This window comes from Nyctereutes procyonoides, unplaced genomic scaffold, assembly GCF_905146905.1.
Source record: "Nyctereutes procyonoides isolate TBG_1078 unplaced genomic scaffold, NYPRO_anot_genome, whole genome shotgun sequence".
NCBI classification, from domain to species: Eukaryota; Metazoa; Chordata; class Mammalia; order Carnivora; family Canidae; genus Nyctereutes; species Nyctereutes procyonoides.
The window spans coordinates 11,620,278-11,647,006 of record NW_026575046.1 but is presented as its reverse complement, the minus strand read 5'-3'; the positions used below and the strand labels follow the sequence as shown (position 1 = coordinate 11,647,006).

Below are 26,729 nucleotides of genomic sequence, written 5' to 3'. Positions count from 1 at the left end.
ACTCTGTTATCTCATTTTGGCTGCTCTTTTCCGCTAATTCGTCCTCTATGGAGTACCTCTTTGCTTGTAGTGGGGAGTGTTTGGAACTTTAACGAGGCATGTTTTGATTTGTTTGTTAAGATAAGCCTGGGAGAGAGAGAGAGAGAGAGAGAGAGAGAGAGAGAGAGAGAGAGAGAAAAGAAAGCTTCATCCAAGACAAAAGGAACAAAAATTCAAACAGAAAAACAAAAAACTATAAGCCCAATTAGAAAGAATAAGGAAAATAGAAGGGAAGATAGTAAGCAAAGAAGAAAAAAGAAGCCTGATCCAAAAAATAAGAGAAGGAAACAGACAAACCAATAAATGAACAAAAAATTATAAGCCTGATACCAAAAAACATATAAAGATAAAGAAAAAAGGGAATATATATATTTATTATATATTTATATAATATATATAATATTATAATATTATATATCATATTATTATAATTATATATAACATATAACTATATATAATTATATATTATAATATATTATTATATTATAAAATAAAATATATTTTATTTCTTATTATTTATTTTTTATATTATGATATTATATATTATACATATAATATATAATATTATGATATAATATTATATTATGTATAATATATCTCATAATATAAAAAATAATAAGAAATAAAATAAATAAATAATTAGGAAATTTTAAAATTCAGAAAAAAAAAAAAAAGAGAAAGCCAACCTGGTCCTATTTCCACTAGAAGCTGACGCTGTGAAACACTCTTTAATCAGTAGACTTGGTACGTGCAGGAAGCCTGTATTGGTCTTCTGAGGGAGACTTCAGCTACACTGGCTGACACCCAATCTTATCCTTATAAAGAAGCCCTTGCCCGGTACAGAGTTGGGGGGTTGGTTAGTGTAAGGGACTCCAGCCTCCACTGGAGGTGCTGTGTTTTTCTCCGAAGTCCTACTGCGTTGGTGGGAGGGGTAGGGGGAGGGTGGTGGTGGAGGAAGATGACTTTAGGCTGTCCTCTTTTCTCTGAGGAGGGAACCTCCTGGCCACCACTGTTCAGGAGGCCCTGACTGAAAAGTGAACAATCCCCAGCCTTTCATCAGATCCCTGCTCTTAACTTATCTGTTCCCAGGCTGTAGGCACCACAGATCTGTATTTTCTATCTGGCTGGTGGCTGGGATTCAAAACTTTAAGTTTCTTAAAGGGCTTCCAAGGTGTGGACCCACTCCCCTGCCCTGGGAAAGAATCTTACGTCGTGCCCAACACTATCCTGTCTCAGAAAAACAGTTGCACAGAGCCTTGAATCTATTGTCGCTGACAGAGAAAAGCAGCAACCAGGTTACCTGCATTCTGCTGTCTGCACTCTGCTCACCTGTGTCCCAGAAAAGGAGCCGCTCAGTGTGCACAGGGTGGTTTAAGCCTATTGTGGCTCACATGAAAGCTGGTACAAGGTTATCTGCCCTTTGTGCACACCTCTGTCCCTGCTGCTGAGTGCTGCTCAATGGCTCCTAGCTGGTCTCTTGTCCTTGAAGATGCAAAATAGGCTCTTCCAAATGTACTCCGGGAAGGGGAGCCAACTCTTCCACTGTGACCCAGGGGCTCTCCTGACTGCAACTGGTTAATCCTCATCTATTGCATTCTCTTCTGCTCTCTCCCTCTCCCTGACCTTGCTCCACAAAAAAGGCACTTCCCCATGTGGTTCCTCGGTTCTCCTCTCCAATTCACAGCTCTGAGCCTCCAATCTGCTGCCTTCTCTCCCTCCAACTGTGCAGATTGTTTTCATAATCCTCAGATCATATTCCTAGTTGTTCAAAATAGTTGGATGTTGATCTAGCTGTAATCCAGGGAGGAGGCAAGCTTAGGGTCCCCCTACTGCTCTGTCATTGTAACTCCTCCTCTGTTAATTTTATTAGTTTATTTAATAAAAAATGCTTTTTGTTTACTGATATTTCTGAGTCACTGTAACATGAACTATCTATTATGAGCTACTGTTTAGAATGATTAATTTTTCTTCTACATTATCTGTAATATGCTTATCAGCTGAAATTAAGTTTTATGCCAGGCATTCTAAAAGTGTATATAATTTATAATATGAATTCTTGCATATAAAAATATTATAATGGTCATAAAAATGAGAATAACTTTGCTAAACAAAAAAAGAGAAAGGATGTGCAGCTTCCTGAAAATTATGATCATTAAAATATTAGTGACCCCAAAGCAAATCTTGTTATATAAGCAGCAAAGAAATGAATTAATGTATGTAACTTTTTAATGGAAATAGGTGCGTGTGAACATATAGTTCATAAATTCTACTTATTAGTGTGCTTGTAATTGATTTGTAAATTTGTCATTAATTGTAAATGTAATGTCTAAATTATGGAATATTTTAAAAGAAATCCAGATTAATACAATTAGATACAATGACAAAAGAAAAACTGCCATCTTGGATTATTTTTTTCTATAAAAAGGCGTAAGAGTAGGTTGTTATACTACTGTATGTTGAAAAGAAAATGTAGGCAGTTTTCATTTGAACAAACTAAATATGAAAAGGGCTACCTTGTAGGTTTTATTTTTATTTTTTTAAAGATTTATTTATTTATTCATGGGAGACACAGAGAAAGAGAGAGAGGCAGAGACACAGGCAGAGGGAGTGAAGCAGGCTCCATGCAGGAAGCCAGACGCAGGACTCGATCCCGGATCTCAGGATCACGCCATGGGTGGAAGGCAGGCGCTCAACCGCTGAGCCACGCAGGCGTCCCCCTTGTAGGTTCTCTAATTAGTTCTTTTAAAATGCATAAAAATTATTTATTTCCCAAATTTAGTAAATATATTGCTACTAATCACTATTGATTTAAAATCAACATATCTTTAAATGTGGTTAAATGTTAACATCATCAATGGCTTAGCCAAATTATGATGTATTAGAAATTTAAGAAAATTTAAACATTATGAAATTTATTGTGTTGAATCTAATCATTGATTCTGCCTCAATCCAAAGCAAATATTAATTAAATCATGTTGCATATCACTGTGTGTTCAATCATATCGGGGAGCTTAGAGGCCCTTTCTCTTGTCTTTATTAGAGCAATTACCTGTTTTGCTTCATTAAATTCTTCTTGTACTTTCCATGGAAATTTTCTTCTTGGCCTGGAGCTTTTGAATCAGTTTACAAAATGAGAATTCATTAAATCATGTGACCTAAACTTTACCAATATTGAGAACATTTGCATAATCTAAATGTCTTCAGCATATTCAGGATCGGATTGGTATACATTCTAATCACCTTAAAACATCTACGTTTGTATTATAAAAACCAAGTATGAAAGGGGGCAAAGTTGAACATAAAGAAAACATTTGTTAAAATAGTTTAACTGAAATTCTGAATTCCTCAGTACTGTATTTTTTATATATGGAGTAATTCTGCCTCATTTGCTATGTAAAGAAATGGAAGGTTCTAGCATATACCCTATATTATGTATACACGTGTGTGTGAGGGAGTGTGTGTGTGTGTGTGTGTGTTTGCATGCATTTGTAATATATCATGAAACTTTTTTTCTATTTCTTTTGGTACCTGGCCCAAATCATTTGACCTTTTACACTTTCACTTAATTTCCAATTGCCAGTATCCACTTTTCTTTGCCTGAGGATTTTTCTGTGGTAGTCAAACCTCCTTTGCTTCCATGTGGCAGGCTGGGAGTATAGGAGAAATAATGGTCCTTAGGTAGCATAATGGTGAAATGTATGTCTATATTCCCCCAAAGCTGACCTGCTGTTACCTTGTGGAATGCCAGTTGAGGGGGCAGAGAAGAGAGGTAAAGCAACCTCAGGAGTTTAGACACCTAGTCACGGTGAAAGTGATGAAGATCCAAAAACAGATTCAGAGGGAAATGTATGAGAAACCAGCAGGATTACCTGAGTGACAATGCAGGGGTGTAGATGGTGTTCCTGGTTGGATGGGGGCATATATCTCAAAATGGGATATGATATCAGAAAAACTTTTCACTGCTTCACAGTGTGGGTACAATTTGCCTCTAAGTATCTATCATGTCACTATAGTATTTTATTCCTGGATTGATGGAAACAAAAAGATTGGAGTAAGTTGGATTATAATATAATAGATGGTACCTTTTAGTTTTCAAAATGACATGTTTCCATCTTCTTAGATTTTATTCCATAAGTGACAAGACGTTTGGCTAGCCAACTGCTAATGATGCTACAAATAAAATTTCCATCTATAAGAGAAACAAAATTAATTTTGATTGTGTAATAAATGCACTTTGTTAACCTTTCCTTCCTCATGAGAACTCTTTATATTCAAAGATGACTATTTTAAAGGTGAGAAACTGAGGATCATTTGCCCATTCTGTGATTCATAAGTGGTAAGACTGGGGGATTTACTCTCTCCTGTCCTTGATGCCAAAACCCTAGATCTCTTCCCAATAGCAAAATAAAAGTTCAAAAGTAAATGAGTAGTCTGCCATTTACCTATATGATTCTAATTAGTGAAGGCATCTGCATTTTTGGTGAGATAGTAGATTATAAAGCTCTGTTTAAACATTTCATTTTAGGGGAATTATGATTATTCTAAACAGGAATAGATGTGATTGACACTAAGCCCGGGAATCCTGATGCTGCCATTGTGCAAAGATGAATTATGATTTAAAGATGAATGTGATTTAAAGTTGAGTGAACTTTACTAGAGAGGTTTGTGGCAGTATTCATTTGGTTTTATATTCTGAATCAAAGAAAGTGGGAAATTTTTGCTCAACTAGAACACAGAAAATTATATATAAATCATGTGTGAAAATTTGTTATTTAATTAATTCATAGTAGCAAGGAGAAATGGAAGGAGATTTACACATATTGCTGAATGTTTACTTATTTGCTCTCAAATTTGTATTGACAAAAGCATAATCAGGTGCAATTATACATGGATAAAATTCTGTGGACTTAAAACCAAAGTCCCTTTTGATTTTAATGTGTGCATAAGAATAACTTAAGCAAAGAAAGGTATTTTTAAGCAATGATGTCAGATATTCTTTTAGAATAGAATGACCAATTTCAACACCATTACAATAGATCAGTGTTGGCTTTACAACCTCTTACAAGGTTAATGATCATAAAGAAAAAAAACAACCCCAGAACATTCGAAAGTCAGAACGAACATTTTTCTTGAGGACACAAAGGCTTCTTAAAACATTGACCATTTTCAAAACCACTTACATCATCAATAAGTGCTGCATATAGGAATTTTGGTCTGGGTATGCTGATCACTCTAGCAAGTACAGGGTGACAACAACTTAAGATTTAGGAGAGCTGGAAACTGGTTCTTTTTCCACCCATGGTTCTTAGTTACCTTCCAGGGCTTCACAAAATACAGCGGCCTGGGTCTTTGTTTGAAAAACTAAATACGACCATGCCTCTTCTCTCCTTACAACCCTTTAATGTTTTTTAATTGTTTCATACTCTGAAATCCCAACATGCCCTCAAAACATCCAGTGTGATCTGCAGTCCCCTTGCCCTACTCTTTGCCTCTCTCACTGTATTTGAGCCACTTGGGTTTTTCTGAGGTCCATCTTGGATTGTCACATGTGGGTTTTTCTCTGCTTGGAATGGTCCTGTCCCTAACTCCATGACTTCAAACTTGACTATTCTTTCGAGTCTCAAATTGAACATTATTTTCTCTCTAGAAATCCTCCCCCAAATCCACAGTTTAGGCTAAAGTATTTTATTATATCTTCTCATAGTACAGGATGCTTCCCATCAAGAGCACTATGCACAATTGAAGTTGATTAGATATGTATTTACAAGTAATTGTTAGAATCTAATGCCCTTGAGGCACAGAAGCTCCTGTGTGCAGCCCCATATGCCCTGTGCCTGGCATAGTAGGAACACAGACGGTGAATGTGGATGAACTACCTGGTGGATAGTAGTTTCATACAAGAAGTGTTAAAAAATTGTAAGCAATGTGGGAAGCTTTTGCTTTCTGGACAAACCCATTAAGAGAGCAGCAATGAAAAGACATTCCTGTTTTGACATGTGTATGAGGTCCTCTGCCATTTTGATTCTTACCTAATCTGTTAATGTCTGTTTTTAAGACAGGTATCAAAGTGGGCGGATGAACTTATATGCCAGTGGTTCTCAGAGTCATTTAACTCTTCAGGGGACATCTGGCAATGTGTGGAGAGATTTTAGGTTCACACACTGAGGGATGATACTGGTTTCTAGAAGACAGAGATGCAGCTAAAATCTTATACTGTACAGTGAAGGCACTCAAAGAATTATTCACTCCAAGTTGTCAGTAGCTTCAAGGTTGAGAAACCCTGAGGTAGAGAATGGGACTCTGGATTATTCTGCTCCAGGTAAATATAGTTTGTTTAATACAGCCTGAAAGAATGTTACTTTAAGGTAATTAATTTATGTTTGGTACTCATATAAATATGAATAGTATTCTTGCTTCACAACGTGTAACTGACTTAGAGTTCAGTATAAATAGCTTTCTATAGTAAACACAATATCTTGCACATTCCTGACATTCAGTAAGTCTTTGTTGAATTGAATTTTATTTGGCGTATCATTTCAGCTTGTCAAGATCATTTTGTATCCAAAACCTAATGTCTAAATTAGATCTACTTCTTAGTTTCGTGTCAAGCACAAAGTTAATCAGTATGGTATCTATGCCATTGATAGAAGTAGTGAGTAAGACAAGACCATATATTAAGATGAAATTCTGGAGATTCCGTTATGGAACATAAGCATTATTTATTTATTTATTTATTTATTTATTTATTTATTTATTTAAATATTTTATTTATTTGTTCGAGAGAGAGAGAGAGAGAGAGAGAGAGAGAGAGAGAGAGAGAGACAGGCAGAGAGAAAGAGAGAAACAGGCTCCATGCAGGGAGCCCAATGTGGGATTCGATCCCCAGGACCCCAGGATCACACCCTGGGCCAAAGGCAGGTGCTAAACTGCTGAGTCACCCAGGCGTCCCATGAACATAAGCATTTTTAAAATTACCATTTCATTATAGTCGTGTGTACTTTACCCTGTGACACCTGCTTTGTAGAACATTGATGGAAATAACGTGATTATACTTTCCAGAAGATTTCATGTACAGAAAGAAATGTGAGAAAATAGTATTTTAGAGTAATTATGAAAAATGAATTAATATCTTAAATTTATTGACATATTCATACAGATTGATGAAAGAATATTATGCCCTCTATAGACAAATGGATAAAGACCAAGGAAAAAATACACAAGAGAGAATTATTTTAAAATATTATTAACTTAAACACTGAAAGTCAACATTTATTGAACACTATTTTTCAGGCACTGAACTAAGTGCTCTACATACGCTTTCTGGTATACTCTGAAGTATGTATTCTTTTTTTTTTTAATTTTTTTTTAATTTTTTTATTTATTTATGATAGTCACAGAGAGAGAGGGAGAGGCAGAGACACAGGCAGAGGGAGAAGCAGGCTCCTTGCACCGGGAGGCTGATGTGGGATTCGATCCCGGGTCTCCAGGATCGCGCCCTGGGCCAAAGGCAGGCGCCAAACCGCTGCGCCACCCAGGGATCCCAGTATTCTTTTTATCTATATTTGATGGGCTCATCAAGATTAAGTAATTTGCCAAAGTCTCTTAGCTATAAAGAGATATAAGAAAATATATTTAAATTTACTAAAGGTTAGAGACTTGCAAATTAAGCAACCACATGATAGATTTTTGCATTGCAGGTTAGGGAAAATTAAAAATATATTAATAATCGATGCTATAAATCTTGGAATAAAATATATATACAGGGGGATCCCTGGGTGGCTCAGTGGTTTAGTGCCTGCCTTTGGCCCAAAGCGTGACCCTGGAGTCCCGGGATGGAGTCCCATGTCGGGCTCCCTGCATGGAGCCTGCTTCTCCCTCTGCCTGTGTCTCTGCCTCTCTGTGTCTCATGAATAAATACATAAAATATTAAAAAATAATAAAATATATACATGTTAATGGAGGTGAGGTCTTTAATTCAATAGAAATCAAATTGACAATGTCACTCAAGCATCATAAAGCTCTTTATGCTTTAACTTACAATCCACATATAATTTACTAAGCAAAAAAAATTAACGTAATTATATATGTAAATTTGCTTGTGTATAAACTTATTATTTGAACGATCAAGTTAACTAAGTATCTAGAATCATTGGAATAAATTGGAAATATTATGAATATTATTAAGGCCTATTTTAATTTTGAAGATTATATAGCAACCTGGAAACCTTTTAGTATTATCATTTTGGGAAAAGAACAACAAATGCAGAATTAATTTATTGTCAATCAATCAAAATATGCCTACCTATAAGAAAATCTGGAAAGGAATTGTAAGAAATGAAAATAGGTTTATAATGTAGTACCAGAACAATTAAATCAATGAAACAGAGTAATGCAGTATGTACACGCTATTCAAGTCTATGAGTACCAAAAATAAATTACCTAAAGTAATGCATTCTTAGGTTTTATTATAGAATCTATTATATATCCAGAACAGAATAATTTGGAGTTATGCTCCCTCTATCAGTGTTTCTCAACCTCTGACTATTGATATTTTGGGTTGGATAATTATTTTGTTGTGAAGGACTGTCCTTTGTATTGAAAGGTGCTTAGAAGGATGTCTGGCCTCTATCTACCATCTCATCATCCTCTCAGAAAATGTGAACTATTGTTTTGTAGAGGATTGTTTGCAAAACTGGCCACAAACCTTTCTCTATTTGTATCAGTGCATTTTGTAATGTGCTTACAACTCTTCTCAAGTAGACTGTATTTTTCTACCCCTTTCACCTGGCTTTGTGACTTTGCCCAATCCATTGAGTTAGTAATTATGAGTCTCGATTCCAAGCACAGACCTTATAAGACCACATGGATTTATACTTGGGTTTTTTGCACGCCTGCCTTTCATCTGAATAAGCCCAAACTAGAGAATTGAAGGAAGAAAGATAACATAACCAGAGTTATTACCCAGAAGCTCTAGCTGAGGTTCCATATACATGTGAGAGAGCCCAGCCAAGATAGCAAAAGACGACTCACAGGCAACCCTTAGCTAACTGCAATCGTAAGGGATCCCACTCTTAGCAGGAGAACATCCCTCCTGAGTTTAGGCTAAATTCCTAAACCACGGAATTGCAGGCCAAATCGATAGCTATTTTAAGTAAGTAAACATATGAGTGCTTTGTAACACAGTAGTAGGTAACCAACATATTGTGTCACTTAACTTTACAGCTTCTGGAATGCGTGTGTTAATGCCAAACCTCTGCAAAATAACGTTCTATATCCTAGTTTACCTTCCTTCCTAGGAGAGGCAAGGACTGCTCCTCCCAAACCAGGTACAGCCAAGAAGAAGGCTCCCAAGAAAGGCAGCCAGACCAAAAACCAAGAGGCAAGAGTGAGTGAGGCCAGGAAGGTCTCCCAACAGCCAGACAAGGCCACGCGGGCCCTTCCCAGGGCCACGGGGCCCAGTGGGAAGTCAAAGGTCAAAGGCAGGAGGAAGGCCAAGGTGGTGAGACCCACAGGAAAACAAAAGCTGGGAGTCGGAATTCAAAATGTACCATCCACAAGGGCAAGAATGGTGCTGCTTCTCCAGCCAAGAAGGAAAACCATGTCCCTAAAGAAGTCGTTGCCCATGTGGCCAAGGAGGGACCTAAAGCCAAAGTTGCTGCTCCTCCGAATGGTGGCAGGTCTAAGACGCTGCCTGAATACCTGGCCAGGAAGACAGAGGCCCCCAGGGGCCCTAGGAGGGCTGGTATGCCCACCAAGGCCTCCTCATCCAAACTGGCCAGTAGGAAGGCAGAGACTGAGAGCTAGAGCTGGGGTGGACACACTGAGGTCCTGCCTGAGTTTTTATTCCCCAACAAACTGTCACTCTATTTATTTCATTGTAAACTATTTATCAATAAAGGCTTTTTTTCCCCTCAAAAAAAAAAAAAAAAAAAAAACCTCATGACTCACTACTACTTCTAGTTGAAATATGCCTGGGTTTTCTGCAGGATGTGTGATTTCCAGTCAAGTAGTAGAGACCATCCCATCTTGTCGATTTTGACTATATAAGTAGCTAGATTTACTCTGAGATATAATTTGTTTTCACTTGATAGACCCAATTAGATTTTATTAAATTTATTTTACACTTTTTTCCCCACTTAATGTATACTTTATGGGAGTAATGAAGTTGCAAGGAAAAACAAACTATTACTTTAAGATATAAATATTTACAAGAAGTAGTTTGAAACTGCTGGGATATTTTGTGAAAATAATTAGGTTTGCAGATTAATGAAGTAAAAATTATTATAATTGTATTCTAGCAGTAGGACACTGCTGATACTGAGATTGTTTGTACCAGAGTCCTTTTGTTGGGTACACTTCCCACTCTTCTAGCAACCCATATGGTAAATATTCTGATGTAGTTGCTTGTTTGTTTCTTTTTAAAAATCTTATCTCACACTGTGGTGCTAACAATAATTTAATATAGGATCTTATTTTTTTTCCTGTTTTGACAATTGATATTAGATTTTGTTTAAAGTATTTTTGAGGACATATTGAACAATCTTACCAGATATGTAATATTTTTAGACTTAAAACCAGAACACTTAGATTGTAGTTGAAAAATTCTACTATTGACAATTTTCAAATTTCTGTATTTCTTGCAGTTCCCTTATTTGAAATTTAGACATTGTGATCAAATGATTATCAAAATGGCCTCAATTCCTTCCCTTATCCTATATATGTGATTCTTGCCATGTGACTTTATAGGTTTTTCCATCAAGAAGTGGAGTTTCTTCTCCCACTCCAAATTTAACTGACTTATAACTTACTTTGACCACTAGAACATGACAGAGGAGATGGTGCACCAGGTCTGGGACTAGGTCTTGAAACATTGTGCTTTGGTTCACTCTCAGACTCATTCCTTTACATGAAAATTAGTCTGGCCAAGCCCCCCCTGGAAGAAGGAATATCACGTGAAATGGAGCCATTCAATTATACACATGAGGCCACGCTAGACCAGCCAACCCCATCTGACCCACTGGCTGATTGCAGATAGATGCTTGAGCAAAACCAACTGAGATCAGCCATACCTGGAGCAGATAAACAGAACCACGAAGCTGACCTCTTTTCTCTTTCTTTTCTGTTTTTTTTTTTTTTAAGATTTTATTTATTTATTCATGAGAGACACAGAGAGATAGAGGCACAGGCAGAAGAAGAGGCAGGCTCCTCGAGGGGAGTTTGATGTAGGACTCGATCCCGGAACCCTGAGCCGAAGGCAGATGCTCAACTGCTGAGCCACCCAGGTGTCCCCTGACCTCTAGTCTCATGGGCAATAATGAATCTTCTGGATTTAAGCTATTATGATTTGCAGTGGTTTGCTAGGCGGTGTTGACAAACTATATTATATAAAATAATTACCACAATTTGTATACCTCTAGTGTAATTATTTGTATGAAAAGACAAGCACATATGTTTGGCCAATATTATTTTATATACTGATGCCACAAATCATTTTATAACTTGAATTGTATTGCATTTTCTAAATAAACTGTATAAACTATTTTATACAGGTAATACATTTTCGGTTTATCTAAACCTTAATTTTACTGATTTTTATTTGAAATTAACCATGCCAAATGGGAACACATTAAAATTTATTTTACATGTGCCCAAAAGCATTATTTCCCAAATTGTGTTTTTAACTTGAGAAAACATTTATGCTACAAAATTATTTTAAAATAGAAAAATTCATTGAAATGTGCTTTTTAGAACCTTTTAAAATCGAATTTGATGTGTCTTAAGTATATAGACATTTCTTATTTACATATGAAGCAAAGACAAGTTAAAGAAGACAAATCATTTGTCTGGATCACAGAGTGTTTCAAGATTTTTTAAATTAGAGATATAAATATTCAGTTATTTAAAACATTTAATTAAAATTAAAATAGGAAAAATCATAGACTCTCAACGATGAATTAGAAAATTATGCTTGTTACTTGAATGAACAGTTTAAGCCATTGTTAAGTGATAGCATTTTCTCTGATAGGACATGTTTGCACTGCTCTGATAAAGATAACTATTACTGTAATTTTCTTCCCTGAAAGGGCACATATGGGAAAATAACATTTTCTGTGAGTTTATTGACTTGGCTCAGGAATTGTCTTATTAGTACTGACTGCTGCTAGAAAGAAACAGCCAGTAATTGTTTCAAAATTCTATTGGAATTTTGTGCTGGACTGGTGTTTATGTTAACTTTTGCAGGTGCTGTGCTGTTCAGGGGCTTCTATGAACTGCTGGTTTTCAGTCATTTGTCCTTGTTTCAGCTGACAGTGTCATTCATGACTGCACAGGTCTATAAATGATGGTCTAATATCACTTATCTAATTACTTGGCATCCTGCACTAAAGTTTAACCATCCTGTGTCAATAACAGCTCTCAGCTTGGCATTCAACAAACAAGCATAGATATGTGTATGGATATATCTACGGGGCGGGGGGGGGGACAAATGTGTAGCTTGTGTCCTTTTGTTTATTATTAAGCCATGACTGATATACAAAAAAGTTATCCATGTTTAATGTACACTTACTGAAGATAAGTATATACCAGTGAAACAATTACCATAAGCAATGCTATAAACTCAGCCATTCCAGCTAAAAGTTTCTCCTCCAGAAATACCCAGGTGACTCAGTTGGCTAACACCTGACTTTTAATTTTGGCTCAGGTCATAATCTCAGGGTCCTGGGATCAAGCCCCATGTCAAGCTCTATGCTTAGTGAGAGTCTGCTTGAGACTTTCTCTTCCTCTCCCTTTCCCTGACCCCTGCTCGTTCTCTCTCTCAAATAAATTAAAAAAATCTTTAAAAATAAAACAAAAGTTTCCTCTCCTTTTGTGTGTGTGTGTGATCTTTAGCAAAAGATCTCTCTCTTAACAAAGACTGCGGTATACAGTATTGTTATCTCTATGCACGATGCTGTACAGCAGAGTTCTAGGACTTATTTATCTTGTATAACTAAAACTATATACCTTTTAACCACTATCTCCCCAATTCTTCCTCCTCTGAGTCCTGGTAACCACCCCTGGATTCTGTTTCTATGAGGGATCATGCAGTATTTGTTCTTTTATGTCTGTCTCACTTCACTTAGCGTAATGTCCTCTAGGTTCATCCACATGATAGCAAATGGCAAAATTTCCTTCTTTTAAAAGCTGAATAATATCCTGTTGTATGTGTATACCACATTTTCTTTGTACATTCATCTGTTGATGGGTATTTGAGGTTTTTTTCCCCAAAATGTTGGCTGTTGCGGGTAAGGCTGCAATGAACATGCAAATGTTAGTATCACTGAGATCCTGATGTCAATTCTGAGATCCTGATATCAGTTCTTTTGGATAAATATGCAGAAGTGGGGTTGTTGGATTATGTGATACTCTATTTTTAATATTTTGAGGAACCTCAAACTTCGACTGTGTTAGTTTTCCATAGTTGCTGTATCAATTTATATTCCCATCAAGAATTTCTTTTTCTGTATATCCTTGATAGCATTTGTTATCTCCTGTGTTTTTGATAATAGTCATCCTAATGACTATTAGGTCAACTATATCTCACCGTGGTTTTGTTGTGTATTTTCCTAATGCCTAGTGAAATTGAACATCTTACTTGTTGCCCATTTGTATGTCTTCTTTGGAGAAATAAGTATTTAGATACTTTGTCCATTCTTTAAGTTTTTATGTTTTTGCTATTGAGTTCTAGGATTTCCTTATATATTTTGAATATTAAGCCTTTTTAAGATAATTTTTATTTAGCACTTAAAACATAAGATTTAAATGACTGTAGTGTTTGGGAATCAGCTAAGATTTTTGAAATCCCTATAACTGAAATTTAATAAATTACAGTGGTTATGCTTAGAACTAGTCCATATTTCTCCATCTCCTGAATTTATTTATTCCTATCTTTTCCCTCTTTACACCCTCTATCTCTGGTCCTGTTTATATAATTAAAAATTCTTTTGGACTCTAGTTTTATCAGATGTACAGCATAGTGATTTAACTTCTCTATACTATGCTCACCACAAGTGTAGCTACCATCTGTCATTATACAACGCCATTACAGTGTCATTTACTATATTCCTTATGCTGTAACTTGTATTCCAACTATTTTCTCATTCCATAACTGGAAGCCTATATCTACCACTTCCCTTCACCCATTTTGCTGAGTCCTTCCAGCCACCCGCCTCCGTTAACTACCAGTTTGTTCTCTGTATTCATAGGTCTGATTCTGCTTTTTCTTTCTTTCTTTATTCATTTATTTTGGTTTTTAGATTTCATGTATATGAAATCATATGTTATTTGTCTTTTTAAGTCTGACTTATTTCACCCAGCATAATTTCTTCTAGGTCCATCCATATTATCACAAATATAAGATCTTGTTCTTTTTATGGCTGCGTAATATTCCATAGGGTATAGATATGCCCCTTCTTTATCCATTCATCTGATCAATGGACACTTAGGTTGCTTCACATCTTGGCTATTGTTAATAATGGTGTAATAAATACAGACATGCATATATATTTTCAAGTTAGTGTTTTCATTTTCTTTGGATAAATACATATTAGAATTATTAGATCATATTATATTTCTGTTTTTTAATTTTTGGAGAAACCTCCATACTGTTTTCCATGATAGCTCTTCAAGTTTATATTGTCACCAACAATACATAAGGAAGGGCTCCTTTTTTGCCACATCCTCACTATATTTCCTGTCTTTTTTATGTTAGTCTTTCTGGTAGGTATAAGAAGATACCTCATTGTGGTTTTGATTTGTATATCCCTGATGATTAATGATGTTGAACATTTTTTCATGTGGTTATTAAACCCTTTTTAGATATATCATTTTCAAGTATTTTCTCTTATTCCAAATGTTAGCTTTACACTCTATTGACAGTTTGCTTTGCTGTATAGAAGCACTTTAGTTTGGTATAGTCCTATTTGTCTATTTTTGCTTTGATATACAAGAAATCATTGTCATGACCAAGAAGGTTTTTACCTATGTTTTCTTCTAGGAGCTTTACAGCTGCAGGTCATATATTTAAGTTGTTAAATCCTCTTTGAGTTGATTTTTGTGTTTGGCATAAATCAAGGTCCAGTTTCATTCTTTGGCATATAAGTATCCAATTTTCCTAATACCATTTATTGAAGGGACTATCCTTTTTCTTTGTGTATTCTTGCTCCCCCAGCTTGTGAAAGATCAGTTCACCATAATTGTGTGGGTTTAGCAGCTTGTGTTTTAAGACCTTACTAAGCGTACGTTTTTGATGAATCCCAAATGAACAAAATGTTGATTTTTTTTTTAAGAGCAAGCTTTAAAAAAACTCACTTGCATTCTTTTAAATCTGAACCAGAACCATAGCTTTCTTTCATGGACATGATTTATTAAAATGTATTTACCTAATACTTTAACATATTTGATTAGTTGAACCACACCCAATTCTTTCAGGAGAAGTGCTTTATTGTCTCCTTTTAGTAGATGAGAAAACTGAGATGTGAGGCAGTTTGCCCAGTTTCACACCATAAATCACCAGCAAGGCTGGGATTAGTATTCAGTGAACATCCAATCCCTAAATTCATAGATCTGATGAAAGTTTTTAGAAGATGAATTATCATTCATTTGCAAAATAGCATATCCTTAAAATTACTTGGATTTAAGTAGTCACACAAAATAAAAATTATTAAAAAACAAACGACTTCAACTTTATCTCTTGTGTTAGGAGAACATTATTAATATCTCTTTATTTAGTCCACTAGTGAAGTATGTGCAAGAGAGAGAAAGACAGAGAGGAAGAGGGACAGAGACTTAGGTCACCAGAATTCATATTATAATGTCTTTGCTTTGAATGTCAACTTAGTTCTAGCTTTATTTTAACTAATTTTCAAAATGTGTTTTATGTTCCAGGAAAAGGACATCATCTGTGATTTTTTTTTAAGTTGAAGCAATTTATAGGAACTAATACATCCTTTTGTGCCTCTATAATTTATTTCTGAATATGATCAGGTTGATAATATTAGTATTGAGATAAAAGACAGTTTACCACATAGGATATATTGGAGGATATAGAAGTCTCCATACAAAATTTAATTTAAGGATAGGTTTTATGTAATAATGCTCCTTTTCTGCATAAAAGTCCTCTCTTGGTCATTAACAACATATATACTAGAGATTTTTACTACGTTTTTTTCATAAAAAAGAAATCTCCTGAATTCTGCCCCTAAATAAATTCCCTTATTTTTATTTTTTAAATAAATTTAACATTTGTTTGGAAATATATCCTTGGTAAGCATGTCTGTCCTTTATTATACCAGAATCAAAAGGAAACCAGGCTGTTTTTAGGTTCTACATCCTTATCCATCTCAGATCGCCTGCTCGTTTTCATTTGGAGTCATGTTTCCCTTCAAAACTCAAGACAACTGAGAGTCAGTTCAAGGTTTATTTGTTTGTTTGTTTCATTGTTAGTACTTTATTCTTCACTTTGTTCTGGACAGTGAAGACATAGCTTTTGAGAGTAAGTAGGACCTGGTAAAAGGATTTCCCTTGTAAATTCAGAAACAATTCATTTTTCTCACACTGAGGTAGTGGTGATGACTTTGAAGTTGTGTAGCTCAATATTTTTCAAATCCTTTCTGTGGAATTCATATGCCTCAGAATTTGAGTCTATGTTAGTGTTTTTACCTTATGCCAAACATGCCTTTAGAGATTATTGCTTCCATCAGAATTCTATTAGCTTTATTAGCAACATAGACAAAGCCTGGCAACAGCAGTATAAAAAACTAGGGATGCCTCTACTTTTCGTTCTCCATAAACACTACAATATAAGAAATTCAGTGTACTGAAATGTAAAGCAGTCATTGTTGCCCTTAGGACCATAGAGTTGTCAAATATGGTGTAGAGACTAAAGAATCAATTTATAAAAAATACAGTTAAATATATTAGTGCACATTGGGTGTTTTGTTCCTAGTAGTAGAACTTTAGTAAAGTCAGGGGCACCTGGATGACTCAGTGGTTGAGCATCTGTCTATGGCTCAGGTCATGATCCTGGGATAGAGTCCCGCATTAGGCTCCCCAGAGGGAGCCTGTATTTTCCTCTATTTCTCTCATAAATAAATAAATACATATATTTTAAAAAATCATTAAAAAAAGAACTTTAATAAAGTCATACAAGAATCCACAAATATTTCTTACCAAGTTGCTGAATTGCCCTAATTTCCTCATGTTCTCATGTACAAAAAGGTGCTAAGTTTCTAAAGGGGGAAAATAACGTATTAAAGTTTCATCTCTATTATTTAAAATAATAAATACTGTGTCTCAGTACTTCTGCATAACTGTTTTTCCCCCCAGTTTAGCTACATTTAGTGTTTGCAAATCAGTATAGCAAAGATAGTAAGTAGAAAAGATATCCAAATTATCTACTTCTCTGAGAAGAATGGATAATAAAATTAAGATAGCTCACTTGGGAGTTCTCTGCTTACAGATTGTTTGAATTAGGGTAGGATGTTTAGATTGGAGACAGTTTTAGTCTATAACTTAGATATGACAGGACATAACAGCATATGAGATCTGAAAAAGTTAATATAGATCATTAACATCTTGTGTGTGTACCATTGTGTATGTGTGTGTATGAGACATATGCTAAATATTATTGAGTACCTACCATATAGCAGGTGGTAGCACTAAACACTGGAAATATAACTGCAGGGTGATTGTATTTTCTGAATTGTTGAAGAATAAAATTGAGCTCAGGGTGAGAATAGCAGCCATTTTTAGACTTCAAGTGTCAATCAGAAATAACTATCTGTTTCATTAGAGACAGAGGTTTGAATTAATTTTGAAAGTTTCCTTTGTTTTAGGAAAAAATACTTTAATAGTGATATGATGGTGAGGCAATGGTATTGTTCTTAAAGAGGGAAGGGCTAGGCAATGGGGAGATAAAATGAACTTCATAATAATTTATAAAGATTTCTTTACTGTGATAAAAGAAGTTGTATCCTGAAGATTTTAGTAATACTGCTCACTAGTGGAACTGGTTTATGGAGCAAGCTGGAGTCTGGAGTGAGCAGAAAGCAACTTTGTTTATGTGTTTTTATTTACACTTCCTTCAAATTTGCTTCCTTGGATCACTCTTTCCTACCTCCAGATTAGATAAAATTATGCGCAGACGCCATAGTTTATGTTTGGATCTTCTCAAGTATTAGCAAATAGCCATAATTTAGAGATATTCAAAAGTCTAGCCTCACCAAATTAAAGCTTTTCTCCCTTATATCTCTCCTTACACCCAATTTTGGTTGGATTCAAGTTTGAAAATCCACACAATGGGGTTAATAAAAAGTCTCAAATTAGAAAAAAAAAACACAAGCTATTACTGTTCCAATCTTGACTCTAATATATTCTTATTTTACAAATAATGGAAAATATTCTTTGTTTATAGAAATTCTAAACATTTGCCCCTCAAAATTGAAGAAGTCATAGCAATATAAGAAGGAAGTCACAGGTTTATACTTACATTAAACACCAGTCCCAAATGGTTTGAAAAGAGCTTAGTGTCTAAATATTGTGAACAGATAAATTCCAAATTGAATAAAATATTCTAGATCACAAAATAGTTTGAAAGCTATTCAGTGTACTTAATAAAACTAATACCCACACTATTAAAACATAAAGGGCAGCATAAAATACAAAAATAAAAGAAAACACGTTGGTTAACTTTAAATCAAACAAGCAAACAAACAACAAAATAAATCCAGCACCAAAGTCAATCTCATATATCCATGTGGAAGTGTACATCTTAAATAAAACATTATTGAACTAAGTATATTGATGTACCAACACAATAATGTATTAGAGCCAAGTGAGTTTCCCACTCATGCCTTGTAATAGCAAAAAGACTCAACATTAAAAATAATATAGAAGATTATTTAAATATAAATATCATAAATATATTAAAGGGAATATGTATTAATCTCAAATGAAAATCCAAATATATTTGTCAAAATTCCACATCCATCTGATGTGTGTTTGTATTTACTTGAGAAAGAGAAGAGAGATTTTTAGCAAAACTCATACTCCGTAGAAAATACATATATAATATGTACATATGTTAGAGGCAATCTAAGTTAACATAGCAGGATGACTGCCCCCATTAGCACTGTTCAATAACAAAAAGCCACTAGATTTCCTGTAAAAAAATAGTTCAGAAGAGAAACAAAGTATAAACACTAGATTGTATATAAACATAGTCTTTTATTATATGCAGAAAATACGATAATCGATCTAGAAAATACAATAAAATCGATTGAGAAACATTAAAATACGAGAATTTAACAATATGAGCAGATACAATATTAACATAAAAATTAATAGGTTTATTATGCATCAGCAAAAACCAATTTAAAATAAAAGAGAAAGTTGTCATCCATAATAGTAGCAAAATTATAAAATAAATTGGAATAGAACTAATCAGAATGTATAATACCCATATAAAGGGAAATATAAAACTTTCCTAATGAGTAGAAACTCCGATTGAATAGAGAAACATGCCATGTTTCTACTGAAGTCTTCAGTATTGTAATGTGTCATTTCTACCTTAATCATACATAAATTTGGTGCAATGCTATTAAGAAATTTTTTTTTGCTATTAAGAAATTTGTACAGTGTTTTCATGTAACCTGACGAACTGTCTGTAAAACGCAATGAAAACAAAATATAGGAGATTGCCAACATAATTTTGTAAAACTTGTAAAACAAAGTAGTTTGCCCAGAAAAAATTCAGTGTGGGAATTAACTATAATAGCGGCATTTTGAGACATTAGAGAAAGAATGAACAGGTCAATAAATTGTTTTGAGATCATTGGCTACTTGAAAAATAACAGAAATCTTTAAAAAACTATTTACCAAAATAAATTAAATTCCTAATCAATTTAAGATAAAATAAATAAAAATATTTTATTAGAGGAAAATAAATTTATGACATTTAATTAGCAAATATCTTAGACACAATAAGAGGTGCAAAGCAAAAGATACATTACATTTATGGATTGTTAACTTCTGATCCAGGAAGATATATCATTTAAAGAGTTGAAAAACCACAAGTAACAACAAAAAGAGTTGAAAAACCAAGAGATTGATAGGGAATATTTCAAATATTTATAACAACTCAAAAAGAAAAAGGCAAATATCTGGTAGGAAGTGAAGTAAAGAATAAGAACTGACAATTTACTGAATAGGACATTCTAAATGTTAGTAATAGATAAAAATGTGTAGTTTTGATGCAAATCAAGGAAATCGCAACTAAAATAAAAAACACCCTACTTACCAATCAACACGTCAAAAAATATATCCAATATGTGTTAGAAGGCTATCTAACAATACCTATCAAAATTCCACATACTTGTATCTCTACTTCAACATGTATGTTCAAAGCAACTTTCACAAGAATGATGCCAGATTTTAAATAGATAGATAGATAGATGATAGATAGATAGATGATAGATAAAAAATAAAACAAATGCAAAAACCCATCCATAAGGATTATTTGAATAAACCACACACATTTTACGGAATCCAACACAGTGGTAAGAAATAAATTCTATGAATATTTATTAAGATATTTTTAGTGTATTTAAAAAATTTCTTTATGTCTGGTGCCTGAGTGGCTCAGTTGGTTAAGCCTCTGCCTTCAGCTCAGGTTGTAACCTCAGGGTCCTGGGATCCAGCCCTGCACCAAGTGTTCCTGGAGCTCCCTGCTCCACGGGGAGCCTGCTTCTTCCTCTCTCTCTGCTCCTCCCCCCACTTCATGAGCTTCTTTTCTCTCTCTCTCTCTATCTCTAATGCTCTATCTCTCAAGCAAATAAATAGAATCTTAAAAAAAATTCTGTATGCTTCTATATACCAGACACTGACCTAAGAAAAGAAATAATATTAACAGCAGTAATCTTCCCCAAAATTTATGAGGCAGAAATGTTGTTCTACCCATTTTACAGATTGGAACAGGAAGTCACAGAGAACACTTATAAAATAAAAAAAAAGAAGCAATACTGTTTTTTCCCTTAATTCTTATATAAGTATGTGATTATATTGAACAATTTAGATATAAAACAGTAAACTGGTAATGGTGATAATATTTATAGAGTGAGGCTGGATTTGGTTATCATATTCATGGAAAATAAGCTCCACCTTTACTGAATGGCTATTGTCTTATCAAAATTATTTATTGACAAAATAATTATTAAAATTAACAAATTATTAAAATTATTAAAATTAACAAATTAACAAAATTTATTATTTGTTTTATTTTAAAATGTATTTAATATAAGGAATGTGGGTCCATGAAGTATAGCTTACTAAATTGTATGTTGGAAACAAAAATCTTTTATCTGAAAAGTAACTCTTAATATCTCAGAATCTTATTACAATATCTGAGATAAAATAATATATATTATTTACATGGTTAATAAGCATTGAAAATAGTATAAATGTATATATTTTTTCAAAAATTGATAAAGTTCATGCTCTGTAAATAAAATTATTTCTGAAATAAAGTAAATGTCAAAAAGCATAGTAAAGTACATCTCAGTACAGGTGTCAGTACTTTCAGATATCAAGATGTGTATGCACTATATACCAACAAATAAAATATAAATTTAACTTAATCATAATGTTTAGGGAATAGAAGTTTCTGCTTAATTAAACCTTTCTGGTGTCAAGAGCTGTTTTGGTTAGTCCATTTTCATCCTACTTGCTGAGCATAATTGGGTATTTAAGAAATGATTGGGGAATGCTTAAAAAAGCCAGAATGATGAAGTTATGTCAAAGGGACCAACCTGAAAAAGTTCCTAATAGCCAAAGCAGCAACAATATACACAATACAGGATTGGATTATAATCCAAGGTATAATATAAAATATATGTGTGAGTTTCTATTGATATGAATAAATGATTGGATCATTCAAAATGGAAAAAAAATTAAAAATCTCAAGTACAGGAGAATTCCAAATTAAGTGTATATTATATTACCCATCCCTCAAGAAGGCAGAATTTATTCTCCATACCTTAAGTATGGGGTGAGTTTAGAGATTTGCTTCCAAAGATCAGAATTGGAAAGGAGAAAACAAATAAAAACTTCAGAGTGGGGACATGTTGGCCAACACAATCTCAGCCAGGTAGTCATGTTAACATCATCCGTGTTAAATCATGTTGAAGTATGAACACTTGATCTGATAGAGAGATAGGTACTTCAACTCTTATTCTCCATAAGCCACAAATTATTATTTTTTCTAATGACTAGACATGTATCAGACAAACCCAAATTAAGGAACATTCTATAAAATATTTATGCAGTACTCATCAAAACTCTTAGTCATGGAAAGCAAGGAAAGTCTGAGAAACTCTCTTGGTCTAAAAGAGGCTAAGGACATATGATGACTGAATGTTATATGGTAACCTGTATTGGATGCTGAAACAGAGAAAGGACATTAGAAGAAAAATCATAGAATCCAAATAAAGTATGGCATTTAGTTAAGAATGTAGCAATGTTGGTTCAGTACTTATAATACGTGTATCGTAGTAATGTAATACGTTGATCACAGGGCAAACTGGTTATGGAGTAAATTCTCCATGTCTTTACAATTTTTTTCTAAATCTGAAACTATTCTCAAATATAAAGTTTATAAAATGATTGAAAAGAGAGTCATACTTGGGGGTCAGTCACCATCTGAACTTGAGTGAAGAGGCAGTCCACCTCGTGGTAGATACAGGTGTATGGATATAAATAACTAGAAATGGAAATACTTACAAATAACAGAAAATAATGTGGTCGCTTATTGTTAAAATCTATCATTCAGGTTTGTTTTGAGACTTACTTATATATTAATGATAAAATATAAGTGAAGTGCTAGTTGTTTAATTGAGGGTTTGATCATCAGAGATCTGTTTTTAATTAATATCATGACACATTTTGGAGTCTACAAGCACTTCCTCCTACTTCAGCCATAGTTTAATCTCCCACTAAAATTTGATGAGTCTAGGAATTAAATTGATGGGTGTCAAATGCTTCACATCAGACTTTCATGAACTTGGATACCTCATTAACCTACATAATTGTTCTGGCTGCTGAGATTATTGGAGTCTTTAGACATATTTGTCCATGTATTTACTCTCCACCTCTGTGGGTCATAACACAGATCTACTTACTCATCAAAAATTGTAAGAAGACAAAGAAAAGTCAGATAAAAAATTATTGTTGGGAAATAATTTCCTATAAATTCTGATTTTATAATGTATTATGAATTATAATGTATTCTGAATGTATAAACAGAAAACAGAAAATCTTCCATTGGAATGTAAAATGGATGTTTTCACAGAGAAGAAATGTCAGTCTTTCTTCCATAACAATGGAGTTTGCCGTGTACAAATTGCTTGTGTATGGAAAAATTTTCACAACTAAAAAGAGTGAAAATGAAAAAAAAAAAGTGAAAATGAAGCTGAGTTGAAATAATATTGAAATTAATAAGAATCCTACTTTTTTGTTTTCTAAACCAAGCTCCTTCTTTTTTGACAATTTCGTTGAGCTCTGCAATATTTAACTGGGTTCCTATTTGTAGATAGAACAAATATGGGGATATGAAAAGATAATGATTTTTTAAAATTTTGTTTGCATCGTCTTTATAAAATGGGATATGATATTGACCTTAGGAGGAAAGAAAAGGTCATTTGAATTCCCTCTTCTCTTTCCTCTTTTTCCCCTCTCTTCCTTCTTTCTCCCTTCTCTCTCTCTCTCCGCCCCCAGCTATTTTTGTGACAGTTGCAGAGTTAATGTGTCTAATTTACCTGCTATGAAGCTGGTATACAGATGCTATACCCCAAATATCTGTACCCTATCATGACAGCCTACTTCAGTGGACTTCCACTTGCCAGGATGCACATCTTGGAGGTTTATTTGAAATGCTTTCTGCCTACAGGATCACATTGACCAGCCAGAGAATGACACTCCCAGGGCATAGCATCAATCCCACAAGGAATACGAGTTGGTATACATATGCTATATTATTTCTCATAATTTCTCCATGTGGTTAAATTTTAGATGATCACTGTGGTTGCTGGCTTCCTGCCTTTTCCTGCCTCACTTCTCCACTACTCTGAGATTGCTTTCTGTACCTTTCAAAAAAACCCTAGCAGTTGAATTCTTCCTCGCACAAGATAACTTGGAATCTACTTTCAAGACAGCAAAAAGATGATCTGGGTAATTACGGAAAAGAGAATAGAAGAATATGAGAAAATAATTTGCTTCTAAATACATGAAATTTTAAGATTCAGGCAATTACTCATTTGCTACCAATGGGAAAAGTAAAACATTCATGCAACATTCACTTTACTTTGATACATCACTTGCTATATCTCTATATCTAATTTCCTTAAAGTCTTCAAATACCTGAATATTTTATTATTTACCACTGGTGACATCTTGTCATACATTTCAATTTGTTTATTTATTTTTAAAGCTTTTGTTTATTTTTTTTGAGAGAGTGTGAGCAGGGGGATGGGGCAGAGGGAGAGGAGGAAAGAGAATCTAAAGTAGACTCTGGCCTGATCATGGAGCCCCACTTGGGGCTTGATCATGACCCTGAGAGCATGACCTGAGCTGAAATCAAGAGATGGCCACTTAATCAACTGAGCCACCCAGGTGCCCCATACATTTTGATGTAAACATAAGAAAATCACTATATTACAGGAGAATTAAGTGATTTATATAAGATTGGAACACTAATTGAGCAAATCTACATGGGTCTTAATTTAGCATTTTTCATACTTTTTTGACAGTGAACACCTTTGTTTTTATGAAAAAATAAAAAAGCAACACATGCACTGTAGAATAAACAATAGACTATAGCAATCTCACTAGCTGTTTGTGTAACCAAAAGTGCAGAAATTTTTAAGGAGAAAAGACAGAAAATACCAAATAGGCACGAAGTGGACCCTATCTCTGAGAACTGGCAAGGGAAAGACTCCCTAAAAGGAACTAGTATATTAATTATATTAGTCCCAAACTTACCCCTAGACTGAGGAGGACTTTATGATCGAATGCAGCACAGAGGAAGAAATTTTGCAGGAATATATCTCAGGTCACTCATGCATTTATTTATTCATTTTTCACATATTTGTTAAATCTATCTTTTGTACTTTGCCATTTTACATCATTGCACATTAATCTATACATCTTCAGATATTTTAACAGAGGGTTTATTTCCTTCTACTAAGTGAACTTTGAAAGTACTAAAATTTCAGAAAATTAAAAAAAATACTTCTTTTATCATTACAAAGAAGAGAGCAGGTTTATTCTTCATGCATTGATTGGAGACTATCTCTGCCCTAGATTATTATTGTTGCAGGTTATAATCTCAGTACGCTGGGGCTCATAGACGTTGAGAAAAGAACCTTAGGATATCATGAAAGGCAATTTCAAAAAAGTCTAATGGGGATATTGTGACAGGTGCAATATTTTATAATGATGTTAGTGTTGATGGTATTATTATGCTACCAACACTTTCTGTTTAGCGTGCATTATGCTAGACATTCTGCAAGGCCCCTTATATTTATTGTCTTATTTTATTCTCAGACTAACAATACAAGATAGTTGTTTTTTTCACTATTTTATATATTAAAACTGAAGCTCAAAGCCATAAACCTAAATTTTCCAAGACAACACAGCAGGCTGGTGGAGTGATTCAAACACAGGTGCACCTAACCCTAAAGCCCATGCTCCTTAGAATAAGTGATGCCTAAATAATCATTTTGAGGTTAAAAAAGATTTATTAAGTGGGTAAGCAGCATATTAGCATATTTCTGCATACATGACTTAGAAACTAATAGCTGCACTTGAAAAACTCAGGACTTTATGAAGGAGACAATTTTTATACATATTGGTAATAGAAAAGACAAAAGAGTCTATAAAATTATTTCTCCAACTTAATGACCTTAAGATCTTTATTTTTCTTTTAATGACACTTTTCTTACCTGAAAATGTACTATTTTATTTTATTTTATTTTTTTGCCTCTAGTTTATATTTGCAGTGAGAAACAAAAAGGGGATGCCTGAATTTTTAAGGAAGAAAGCACATTAATGTAATTTTTTCTCTTGGCTGTGGGAAGCATCTATCAAAACTAGTATCTCAATATAACTTTGTTCCTTATAAATGTCTAACTTATGAATCATTTGACTAATTTGTGTTCAGTAAGAAAATCACCTCCCTTCTTTGTAAGAATGACTCTTTATATTTGACAACATGAAATTACCATTTTTTTCTGCCTTCCTCTTCAAGTTGCAGGCTACACCAGATATTTAAAATGTACCTTTGCCAAGACCATATTTATATATAACTAATACATCTTTATAATTCTCGTGTCACAAGGAAGTATTTATTCATCTTATTGTTCTGTGTTCTTCAGCTATCTAAAGTTATTTTACATAATAAGTGAGTTTGTAAAAGTCTTTGGGATTGTATCATTTAATAGAAATTTTGCTATGTTCATTTATATTATTTTATCTTGGCTGATTCAATAATTCATTAGGGAAAAACTGTTTTTGGACTTGCTAGCACCAAGAGAGGAAATGAGAAAGAAGAATCACCCCTGAGTAAAAACCTTATTAACAACTATTCAATGAATTTAATCCTT

The 26,729-nt window shown here is 34.0% G+C and overlaps 1 protein-coding gene across 1 annotated transcript in view; it reads left to right on the top strand.

Annotated features, from left to right (window-relative positions):
* Positions 1-11,074, top strand: part of LOC129509737 (uncharacterized) — a 152,984-nt gene extending 141,910 nt beyond the window's left edge. The window contains exons 3-4 of the mRNA XM_055325575.1: positions 9,336-9,875; positions 10,860-11,074. Of these exons, the coding sequence (XP_055181550.1) occupies positions 9,336-9,875; positions 10,860-11,074 (755 nt within the window). The remainder of the gene's footprint in view (positions 1-9,335; positions 9,876-10,859) is intronic.
* The last annotated feature ends 15,655 nt before the right edge of the window (positions 11,075-26,729 follow it).